At 39.9% G+C, this 12,753-nt stretch overlaps 1 protein-coding gene across 1 annotated transcript in view; it reads right to left on the minus strand.

The window, feature by feature from the left end:
* Positions 1-12,753, minus strand: part of Zgrf1 (zinc finger GRF-type containing 1) — a 53,855-nt gene that overhangs the window by 18,807 nt on the left and 22,295 nt on the right. Inside the window, exons 11-15 of the mRNA XM_051185533.1 lie at positions 11,917-12,101; positions 10,273-10,469; positions 6,443-6,582; positions 3,854-3,997; positions 1,475-1,589 (exon numbers count right to left, since the gene is read on the minus strand). Coding sequence (XP_051041490.1) covers positions 1,475-1,589; positions 3,854-3,997; positions 6,443-6,582; positions 10,273-10,469; positions 11,917-12,101 — 781 coding nt within the window. The remainder of the gene's footprint in view (positions 1-1,474; positions 1,590-3,853; positions 3,998-6,442; positions 6,583-10,272; positions 10,470-11,916; positions 12,102-12,753) is intronic.

Here is a 12,753-nt window from a genome sequence, read left to right on the forward strand (position 1 = left end):
CTGCAAGATAGATAATAAGAATCCAAATGAATGATGGAGGGCAGCCCAGTGGTGGAGCATGTATTTAGCATGTATGGGGTTGAATGAGCAATGCAGGAAAACATGCTTTTCTCATTTTAATGTATTCACTTTGCAGTTGTGTTGATTAATTCATCTATTCTTTGATTTATTAAAACAGGGTCTTATGTACCCCAGGTTGACCTGGAACTCTTCTATGTAGCTGAAGATGAACTAGAATTCATGATTTTTCCATCTTCACCTCCAAGGTGGTAAGAACACAATATGCTACCATGGCTGGCTTATGTGATAATAAATATGAAGCCTAGATCCTCGAGGATGTGGCAAAATGAGCTATAACTGAGCCCCATTTCTGATTTTTTGAAAAAGAGAAATTGAAATGTGAGACACAGGTAATTAGAATGAAAATAGTATCAGCATCAACACTATCAAATCATTCTTTTGGATGTTAAGTGATATGTAGCACAAAGATACAGAAAAGCAGCTGGAGAGAAGGCTCAACAGGGAAGGGCACTGGCTGCTCTTCCAGGCAATCCAGCTTCCACTCCAGCAGCTCACACTGGCTGTGACTCCAGTTCCAGGACATCCAATACCCTTTGTGGCCCTCAGACATCAGACACACACATGGTGTGCATACATGCATACAGACAAAACATCATACTCAGGAAAAACCATACAGATGAATAAAGTTATGATCTATAAAAATCCTTTAAAAAATTACCCCAGAGATAAAGAGGAATTGATTTCAGTATGAGCCCAAGCTACAATAAACAAACAAGTGGAAGGGAAATAATACATATATTTTTTCTTTCCTCTTGTGAATTTAATTTTGGTCCTGGAGATCAAACCCAGAGCTTCACACATGCTGGCAGCATTCTATCACTGAGCCACATCCGTTTTATGCTTAGCTTACTAATACACGGCAATCTCCTAATCTAAAAGATAATTAAAATTTTGTTGGTAAAATATATTCAATGTTCTGTTACTACACTTTCAGTTACCATTTGGGCTGATTAATTTTTTTGTCAACTTGATACAAGCTCATGTCATCTGGGAAAAGGGAAAGTCAATCAAGAAATACCTTCATCACATTGGTCCATGGGAAAATCTGTGGGGCATTTTCTTGACTAATGAATGATGAAGGAGGAGGGTGCAGCCCACTGTAGGTTGTGCCAGCCCTAGGCAGGGGGTTCTGAGTTACAAAAAAAAGCAGCCTGAGAGCCAGTAAGCTATATCCCTCCATGGTCTCTGCTTCAGTTCCTGCCTCCAGGGTTCTGGACTGAGTTCCTGCCCTGACTTCCCTTCATGACAGACCATATGCTATAAGATGAAATAAATTCTTTCTTTCCAAGTTGCTTCTAACTATAATGTTTATCACAACACTAGAAAACAAAAGAAAGCAAACTAGAACACCATAATTTAATACCAATGATCCAAAGATGAAAAAATGACTTACATTGCTAACAGGTATGGCATTATTGGAAGAGTAGCTGGGTTAAAGTAATCTTGAATATTTTGCAGAGTCGTCAGCTCTGTGCTGGCATTACAAACCAATAATGCATGAACTGTTACTGCAGAGAAAATACAGAAAATGAATATTAGGTGAAAATAAAAATAACACAAACAAACTAATTAAATGTCCTTATAACTCAGGTTAGCTTTCAAACTAATCAGATGACAGAAAATAAAATTTTCAGAGGTGTTTAAATGTCTCTTATATGACTATGTTCTCCATTCATTCATTTTGAGTGTGAGCACTCAAAAACTGCATAACTGAAATCACACTTAGGACAATATACAGTGAATGAAAAACAGGGCTAGTGTGGGGCACTGCTTGCCTGTAGCAGTTCTCTTTAGTAACACCGTGCTTATGCTCTGTGTAGAGGAGTGTTCATGCTCTTGTGATTAAAACATATTGAAAACAGAAAACTAGAATTTGAACATTGCTAAGAAAACATCTGCAACAAACACAAAAATATCCACATGAAAAGTGACTAATTGTTAATTGGGCTCTTGCTAGATTCATACTGGTTGAATATGTTTACTTAGTTAAAAAAAGAACAGATCAGTTGACCATGATGGAGCACACTTTTAAATCCCAACACGCCTTTAATCCCAGAGGCAGGTGAATCACTATGAGTTTGAGGCCAGCCAGGCCTAATGAGACTCTGTCTCATTAAATGAATGAATGAATGAATGAATGAATGAATGAATGAATGAATGAATAAATAAATAAATAAGCAAACAAAATGAGTTGTGTGGGGTGTGCAAGTTATGCATGCCTATAATGCTAGCACTCCAGAAGCAGAGGCAGTTTCTGTGATTTCATGGCTAGCCTGGGCTCCACAGCAAGATCTTGTCTTAATCAAGATGAAGGGGGTTGGAGGGAGGTCAAAGGCTAAAAACATAAAACATTAGAAATCTGAGATCATTAAATGATGTGTCTTTAGTTCACTATGGACCAAATTCAACCATCAGAAATAGAACCAAAGTCTCCAGAACTTCCATACTCATAGAACTAGATGGGAATAAACTTACTAACTTAAGTCATTCTGCTATGAGACTTCCCAGGGCCCTAAATGTCAGGGAAATTTATAATTTTCTGTTTGAGACAAGTCTTATGGAGCCCAGGCCTAAAGATTTCCTTACTAAAAGAAAACTAAAGTGGGTAGTCTGTTTTCACAGAAATTTCTCAAGAGGGCTGAATAGGTGGCTCAGCAGTTGAGTATTTGTTTCTCTTCCAGATGGCCAGGGTTGGAGACCCATCACCCACATGGCAGTTCACAGCCATTTGTAATTCCAGTTCCAGGGGTCCTGATGCCATGTTCTGACCAGTGAATATACCAGGTATACATGTGTGGCACAGAAACACATGCAGGCAAAACATTCAGACACATAAAAATACATATATCTAAAAAGAGAACTTCTCAAAATAACTTAGGTACTCAAGATAAAAAATCATACTCGGCTGAATCTCCAGTCACTAAAGTCTTCTCAATGTAAAGATACACTATTTAATATACCTTCAAAGACCAAGAAAATTAGGACTCATCTAGAAAAAAATTACATGAAAAAGATCTCATGTTTTATATATATATATATATATGTATATATATATATATATAAAAAAAATTTTTTTTTGAGACAGGGTTTCTCTGTCCTGGAACTTGCTCTGTAGACCAGGCTGGCCTTGAACTCACAGAGATCTGCCTGCCTCTGCCTCCCAAGTGCTGGGACTAAAGGCGTACACCACCAATGCCCACATCAATTTTAATAAAATACTAGGTGATGGTTCCAGATTTCTTTTTTTTTTAAATGTGTATAAGTGTTTTTTCTACTTGCATGTATATGTATACAACATGTGTGCCCAGTGTCCTTGTAGATCAGAGAGGGTACCAGATCCTCATAATTGCCATTATAGATAATTATTAACCATTGTGTGAGTGCTGGGTCTAGACCTGAATCCTTTGCAGGAGCAATGATTGCTCTTAACCTCTGATACTCTCAAGCTCCTCAAGGTTTCATTATATTGTTAGAGAACTTGAACTGTAGAAATATTTATAAATTCAACTTTCAATATGTGTTAGTTTTTTGTCAATGACACAAACCAGGAAGAGGTAACCTCAAATGAGAAAATACTAGTACTTCCATCTGACTAGGCAAGCCTGCGGGGCATTTTCTGGATGTACAATTGAAGTGGAAGGGCCAAGCCCACTGTAGGCTTGTACCTCTGGGCAGCTGACCCTGGGTTGTGTTTTTTACACATCACTCTTGCTCTCACTGCCTTCTGTGTGCTCTGTTTAAGTAGAAATTAGGTGGACAGGACTATACTTACCATTAGTGGGCCACTTAGAAGGGAAATAGCCTTTCAAAGGCAACAGCTCCACTTCATTCACAGAAGATGGCCCAAAGAAGGCACTGCAGGCAATGAAGGTGTCTAGTTCAAAGTCTAGGGTTTTTGAAATCACCCAAAGATCGCCTGAAAGACCAAATATTTTCCAAGTCCAGCTAGGTAAGCTTGACCAAAATAAACAAACAAAGAACTATAGCTAGTTAGGGGATTCAGCATGGCATTTTGCGGTGGTGGTGGCAGTAGGTATTGAGCCTAGTGCCTGTGCACGTCATGTACCCACTCTGCCACTGCACTACAGTTCCAGTGTCGACACATTTTGGTGTGTTTTGTGCGATGATTTACACACAATGCTCCTTTAGCCTTTTGAGTCCTGGTGTGCCCTACCCCATCCAGACTCTCAAAGTTTTCTTAACAGCTTAGTGCATGAGAAATATATATTGTTCTGTTGCTTGTCTGCAAGCACCAGATCAGTCTCTAAATAAAAAGATTTGATACATGAGAAGACATTCACAATATATCTGACTAACAAAGGAATAACATGAACACATAAAAACCTTTTATATAAAGAACTGCTAAAAACCCAACAGTAAGCTGGGCAGTGGTGGCACACACCTTTAATCCCAGAACTCCAGGATGCAGAGGCAGGCAGATCTCTGTGAGGTCGAGGGCAGCCTAGTCTACAAAGCTAACCAGAGAAACCCTGTCTGGAAAAAAAAAAAAAAAACCAACCAACCAACCAACCAACCAAACAAACCCAATAGTAAAGTAGGTGAGAAACACATAGAGCTAATAAACACAGAAAGAGCATTTTGCACTCACTGGTAAACAGAGAAGTGCAAACTTAAAACTACAAGTTCATCGCATAGCCACTTGAGTAGGTTGATCCACAGGTTCTCTTGTACTAGGACTACACTTGATTAAAAACTACCATGGAAACCAGTTTGGAACTCTAAGATGAAGATGTATGTTACATTCCTATAATCTATAATGCAACATTTCCATTTCCAGGATTATTTATATATATATAAATAAAAATAAAGAATCCTTACAGCTATGTAAGGACTGGAGTAAGAATAGCTCATGAACACCCAGTGGTGGTGGTACACACCTTTAGTCCCAGCATTTGGGATACAATGGCAGGCAGGCAGATCTCTGTGAGTTCGAGGCCAGAAGGGTCCACAGGGTGAGTTCCAGATCAGCCAGGAATGCTATGTTACACAGGGAAACCCTGTCTTGGAAACCAAAACAAAAAAAACGAAACAACAAAATAAAATGAATAGGTCATGAATGCCAGGCCATGTGGCACACAGAGTTAAATTACTTTATTATTTATATAGTATCAAGAATTTAGTATAGCTTTTCAATAAAGTTGCTTCTGGAATTAAATTTTTCAAAAATTCAAAATTTTTTGGTTTTGATTTTTCAAGGCAGAGTTTCTCTGTATATCCCCGGCTGTCCTGCAACTCTGTAGACCATGCTGACTTCAACTCACTCTATCTCTTGAGTGCTGCGATTAAAAACTCTAAAACTTTTTTTTTTTTTTTTCGTTTTTCAAGACAGGGTTTCTCTGTGTAGCTTTGTACCCTATCCTGGAACTCCCTCTGTAGACCAGGCTGACCTCAAACTCACAATGATCTGCCTGCCTCTGCCTCCCCAGTGCTGGGACTAAAGGCATGTGCCACCACCGCCCAGCTCTAAAAACTCTAAAACTTTTAAGTATACCTTTTTAGAAATGATCTACTATAGCACACTTTTCACTGTATGACACTATTAAGTTATACTTTAGGAATTCTCTTTACTTGGATTTGCAGAGGGACATGCTTGAAAGGGGTAAACTAAACTCAAACACTTCACTTCCAATAATTTACACTGAGGAAAAATTGTAAGAAATAAAGGGACCAGACCCTCACTCAGCCCCCTGCTTTAGTAGCCATGAAAGGCTACAGAAAAGACATGTAGGCCTCTGACTCAGCACACAACACAAAGAAACTCCAGACCTCCCCCCGACCCCTCCAAGCCTCCTAGATAACTTTGTTCCTGGGAACTGTTTGGCCACAAAAGAAACTCCAGGGGAGACCAAAACCTCCTCTGTAGTCTCCAGGAGACAGTTCTGAAAACTACTGGTATCTGTGACCAACAGGCCACCTACAAGGAACAAGACAAAGCCATAGAAACCACAGAATGCTCCCTCTCAGCACTGACTAATGAGAATAATTGGTATACAGGTATTTCATGCCAAAATATGACTTTGAGAAATTCCTCAAAAATTATTCCTCAAATGTTAACCAATCAGAAACCAACCCATACCTACTGATGTAATCCTATGATTTTTGCCTTTAAAAACCTGGCAGTAGACAGGGAACCCCCTTCCTCTGGTGGCTGCTGCATCAATCAGCTAGCCAGATGAGGTCCCTGTCATGGTTGGATGAACAATAAACATTATGCATTTGCATTGATGGGTCTGTCTCTCCCTGGAGATCTTTGGGGATCTTCTCGACTTGGGCACAACAATGCTAACCAAGATCCTCAGCTGTGTGGAACTCAGTCATGAACACGATCAGATCTACCTACCTTTACTATAAGTTGAGGAGCTCTCCTTCCTACTCAGCTTAAGATAAATCTTACTTTTTGTTTCACTGTAAAATTCAGGATTTACAGTTGCAAACTTCTTTAGTTTGCCATACTGTTTTCTCTGAAGATCAAATCCTTTCCTGAAAAAATAAAAAAAGAACAAAAAATAAAAGTGGATTTGCATGGCAGAGACTGCTCAGGTTAAGAATACTCCCTGTCAGTTCACAAACACTTGTAACTCCAGCTCCAATAGATCCAATAGCTTCTCTGGCCCCCACAAACATGCACATTACATACAGTACCCATAAATGTGCACATATATAGTGTTCACAAACATGCACATAACATATGCATAAATAAAAGTTATTAAAACTTTTTAAAATCAATTTGAATATTAAGGAAGAATTATTTTAATTTTTAACACAGCATGTAATGAAAAGAACCAGACTTTGATGTTTATTTACTTTCACAGATATCATAAAATGTAAATATATTCTATCAGCTGGGTGGTGGTGATACACACCTTTAATCTCAGCACTGAGGAGGTAGAGGCAGGTGGATCTCTGTGAGTTCAAGGCCTGTTCTACAAAGAGTTCCAGGACTGCCAGAGCTGTTACGCAGAGAAACCCTGTCTTGAAAAGCCAAACTAATATCATCATCATTATCATCATCAAGACCGAAAAAAGTATTTAGAAGCTGGACCATCTACATTTATTCAGCCATAAAATTAGAATAACAAATAATCTTAATTACCATCATCTTCTACATTATTGTTAAGAAGAAATAATATACACAAAGTCTTTTGAAAAGACTCTGGCATCTATAAGCCTTCAATAAGTTATCAAGATTTCATGCGAACTGTTACTATGTTTAGTTATTTAGTGAGCCCACTTTCTCTTACCAGCTCTATAATTCAGGCTTGGAATGACCTGCTCCTGTACCGCTAAAGAATTATTATTGTGGCAGCTGGGCGGGGCCAGTCATGGTGGCCGCAGAGCTCGGTGTGGGGGGATGGGGTGCAGATGTCCACACAGCGACCCCAGCCTGGCACAGCTCCAGATGGCATAGTACTGCCCTCTGAGTGGGGCAGCAGGACAGCCCTTCAGCTTGGGGAATGTCAGCCACAGCGGGGACCTTCCATTCAGGCTAAGCTTCAGGCTAAACGGGTCCTGCTAGGGGCATTGTCTAACCACCTGGATTATGCAGGAAAATGGTCAGTGAAGTTTAGCAAGGGCTATCCTGCTCTTAGCCAGAGTCCAGATGAAAGCCTGGTGTCTCTTGACTCTGACAGTAGGTGAACCAGCATGTGAGCCAGCATTTGCTGCAGGATGGCTATCACCTGAATGACATTCCAGATGTTGACCTGGACCTCATTCCCCCTAATGCTACTGCCTCTTTCACATGCTCCTGCTGCTGGTGCTGTCTAGGGGATTCTTCCTGTACCTTGCAGTAGTCATAGCCCAGGATGCGCCCTGCTCATCATGAGGGCTACAGATCCCTGATGGTCCTTCATGGCTCAGTGTCCTGGGCACTGCTGCCAGCCTAGAGTCACTGGGGGGGGGGGGGGCCTGACCTACAGGCAGTCCTCACCTGGTGCTTCCCTGTCAGAAGTAACAGACCAATTCAAGAAATTCTGTTTTTCTTGCCTCAGCTCTAAGGTCAGTTAACAGGTTTGAACTTGAAGAAAGCACAAAGTGGGTTGTTACTTCAGGTTACCTCCGTCTAGTTATGGCAAAGAATATATCTTAATGATGATGTAGGATTGTGGCTTTTGTAACCTCTGGACTTGGGACATTCTACTGGTCCTGCTGTGTGGATGGGTTTAGTAACTGGTCAGCCCTTCCCTAGTTAAAAGGAAATTGCTCTATCATGCATATGTTCATTTATGTGTAGTTCCTTGACGCTGGCTAGTTTTTCTACCTGTTTGTTTTGAGCTAATAGTTGGATTGGCCCCTGGGGCTGGCACCACAAACCTGCAGTTTTTGTGATTAGCAGCAGAGGGAGCTGCTGGGCAGTCAGTGGCTTCCTGTGTAGATATTCTGTTGTAGCTTTGGTCTACATGGAAATGGTCAGACAGGATGGGGAGGAGAGACCTAAGCCAGCTCCTAGACCTCACTTGAGATAGATCAATTTGCAGTGCTAGGGGGACTTCCCTCTTCTAACAAGGTTTATTCCTAAGGCACATGCCTCTGCCCCGGCACAGGGTTCACAGGCTGGAAGTACAGCTCTAGTAGAGCACTTGCCTAGCATATGCAATGCCCTGGGCTCCAGTCCCACACTGAGGGCTGGGGGTATGGAACAAGTGAACCTGTGGATGAGCATAGACTTTCTCAACCCCAAGCCTGAACACAACACAGGGCTAATTTCTCTTGCAATACTATGTCTTTCTGGAATTTAGTTTTCCAGTGTGTCTTCCCTACCTTTTCTTTATCTTACCCAGGTGTGTAGTGAGTCTTGGAGTGGTCAGAAGTGTCCAGAATAAATAGCACAGTAGTCAAAATTAGAGGTTGGGCACATGTGACTGTCATGTCCAGTGACTACTAGAGGCATAGGAGGAATGACGTGCCCCCTATGGGCATTCTACAAGTGGTAGCAGAAAGGGTAAGATCAAAATCTAAGTCCTTTGCTGTTACTTGGCCACAAACCTGTCCTTATGCTAGCCTGCTAATACCCAACAGGCTTCTCTTCTCAGGCAGCAGAAGGTTGAAGAGTATACCATGTCTAGGGGCTTTTACCCAACTACTAAGCAGCATCACAGGAGGGAAGATGGAACAGCAACCAGAGGCACATCTGCTTGGTTCTTGGGACTGGGTTATAGATGCTAATTGTGATCTGTAAAGGGACTCTGCAACTCTATGCAGGTATCTCACATTCTGAGCATCTTATTTAAACCCTGCACAGAAGGAACACAGATGTTCTACAGAATTCTACAGAGGTGAAGCACATATGGAAAGGGAATAGATGTAGCACAGTGCAGAGAATGACTTGATGGTATGGCTCAGTGAGGGCCAGAAGTAGCTGTGGAATCCTATTTCTGTTGGGATTTGGTTAAGACAAAGTAGTTTGGGTATTTGGCAGCTGGAGGGGCGAGCAGTAATCCCCTAGGTTTGTGAATAGCCAAGAATAAGAAGGGAGGGAGGGAAATAAAACAAAAACTACCTTTTGCCAGTTGTCCTGAAACTGTTGACATCACTTGATATTTAGAGAGGACCAACATAATTTTAAAGCCTTACTTTCATTTAAAATTATAGGACTGAAAGTTATCTCCTTGATACATACTTTCTACATCTGTGATGGTTTGAATGTATTGACCCCCCCCCCATAAACTCGGAAGGAGTGGCACTACTAGGAGGTGTTGCTTTGTTGGAGTAGATATGGCCTTGTTGAAGGAAATATGTCACTTTGGGGGCGGGCTTTGACGCCTCCTATATGCTCAAATCACACCCAGTGTCTCAGACCAGTTCCTGTCGCCTGCAGATCAAGATGTAGCTCCGTCCGCACTCTCAGCTCCTTCTCCAGCACCAGGTCTGCCAGCATGCTGCTATGTCCCACCATGACAATAAAGGACTAGACCTCTGAAACTGTAAGCCACCCCATTAAATGTTTTCCTTTATTTTATAAGAGTTGCCGTGGCCATGGTGTCTCTTCTCAGCAGTAGAAACCCTAAGACACCATCTCAATTTCTTTTAAAACCATTGATGGGTTTAGAAGCATGACAGCATTGCATGTGAAAGACTCTGGGATCAACCCCAGAGTACTGTTGGTAATTCTGTGAGGGTTCCTATTCTCTGAAATAATTACAGGAAATTTTATGGTACCATAAAACATACCTCAACAAAAGCTGGCATTCCTCATAGACTGGTACCTTTTGACTTCTTAAATATGAGCCAATACTCTTAACATCATTAAAAACCATATTGGGTTGAGACTCATCCTGTGATACTCGTCCTGAAGTTGCTTCCTCAAGCCACTTGAAAAATTTACATTGATTTCCTTTGGGCCTATCACATGTATAAAAGAGACGACCCTAAGGGGGAAGAAGATATAAAGAATTTAAGGTATAGTGTTTGCCTAGCATGCATATTAAATTAGTGAAAAAAAACTATTTCTATTTTTCTACTGCTTTCTGAACTATGCTTGTCAAGCATTTTATAAAGGCTGCCTGTTATTAATGTATTCAAAAATCACTTTCTTATTAATTTAAACAATACGTTAAAATTATAAGGTACCTACTTGTCCATTTATTTTCTCTTTATCAAAAGAGTATATTTTTCTGAGGACAAAACCGTAGTTGTGAGGCTAGAGAGTTGGATTAGCATTAAGAGTACTTGACACTCCTGCAGAGGACCCAGATTTTGTTTCCAGCAACCACATATAATTCCAGTTCTAAAGGATCCAGCACACTCTTCTGGCTTCCATGGGCTTCAGGTATACATGTGGTAAACATGTGTGTGTGTGTGTGTGTGTGTATGTACAAATATATGCAGACATTCACACATACACATTAAGTAAAAATAAATAAATCTTATTTTAAAACATCCTTTAAAATAAGCAACAAATTATAATTTTGTTTGCCAGTTAAGTGTTTACTAGACAACTTGACAGAAACAACTACTAGCAATATCTGTGCATTTCTTCCTACATATGCACACAAACACACAGTTTTTTTAAAAACAAAATTCACAAAATGGTGCATTTTATACTTTGTGACCTAACCCTTTTAACAAACAACATAGCATGAACATGCAAACAAACCATCAAATAATCTTGAAAACAGCACAAAGATTGTTAGTGGCTACATATTCACTTTATATAGCTATACTATTATTTATGAATTTTTTTTTTATTTTTTTTTTTTTTGGGCTGTCCTGGAACTGGTTTTGTAGACCAAGCTCATCTTGAACTCACAGACAGACTCTCCCTCCCTCATGAGTACTGGGATTAAAGGCACTGCCTGACTGCTTTTGACTTTTTAAGGTCAGATTTATATAGTCATAATAATGCATGAAAATAGTGAAATTATTTAATTGCTACTATAGATGTAAGCAGTTTTACAAATGAGTAAAAGCTATCAATGTGTTACTAACCCCTCTTTGTGATACCCACATTCTTTTCTACTCACTTAGCCTTGTAGTTTTCAGCCTTTATTTCTTTCAAGTCTCATCTCAGCATTTTCTAAGCCCTCAAGCAGATCCCTTTCTCAGTACTAACACTATAGTTTAGTCCACTCTTCCTACCTTATATGTGTAATTTTCTTCCCTGTATCAGTTTCTATCCACTATTATGCATTAAGTCCCTGAGTTTTTAGATTAACTTTAATTCATAATTTTGTATCCTGGAACACAATATCATCCATTTCATTAGAAAAGCACTGAGAGCTTATTAAACTACTACTGCCACAAAGAAAACTCACGTCTCAGTTTCCATAATAGCTAAACTATAAGGTAAGTGTGGGGAGGGAGCTGAAGCAATACCTTATTTGGGCCTTCTTTTTTAACCATGACAAGTTTGGCAGGTTGATTATGATGGCAGGATAGTGAATTATTTTTTTTGTTTTTTAGGGTCTCTCCTTTCGATGACATATAAAAGGATATGTCAACTTTGGAAAGTGCTTTGTACAATCTTTGTGCCAATCCAAACAGCAATATATTCAGATGCTCTACAAGAAAAAAAAAGCTGAAAGTTAAATGCAAAATTATTTTGTATTTGTATCAAGTTCGCTGTTTCCTAGCCAATCTGAATATAGACTTTAACAGTCAACTGTAACACAATACTGTAACATCCATTATTTTAAAGATTTATTCTTGTTTTATGTGTGTGAGTGCCTGCATGTATGTAAGCACACAAAGTGTGTGCAGTGCTCAGAGAGGTCACAAGAGTTAGATCCCCTGGAGCTGGAGTTCCAGGTGGTTTTGCTTCTATGTGGGTGTCAGCAACTGAATCTGGGCCTCTGCAAGAGCACTGAGTACTCTAACCACCGAGCCAGCTCCCTAACAATCACTTTTGTACTTTATTATTGTCTCAATTATGCCAAATTCTACAAAAACAAAACAAAAAACCCCCAGCTTCACAGTCATCCAAATAATGCATCCAAGGCAAAACACTACTGTGTTAAGCCCTTGTCTATCAGATTCTGTTATACTCCTTCTGAAAGTCATCCACACTTTGTATTATTGTTACAAATTAACTGTATGTAGTAGTGAACTTCACTGTAACTAACATTCCTATTTTTAAGGACTTATTTTTAATTATGTTCATATGTGCATGTGGGTTTGTGCACATGACTACAGTACCCAAGGAAACCACAGAGT

The sequence above is a fragment of the Phodopus roborovskii genome, unplaced genomic scaffold (assembly GCF_943737965.1).
Source record: "Phodopus roborovskii unplaced genomic scaffold, PHOROB, whole genome shotgun sequence".
NCBI classification, from domain to species: domain Eukaryota; kingdom Metazoa; phylum Chordata; class Mammalia; order Rodentia; family Cricetidae; genus Phodopus; species Phodopus roborovskii.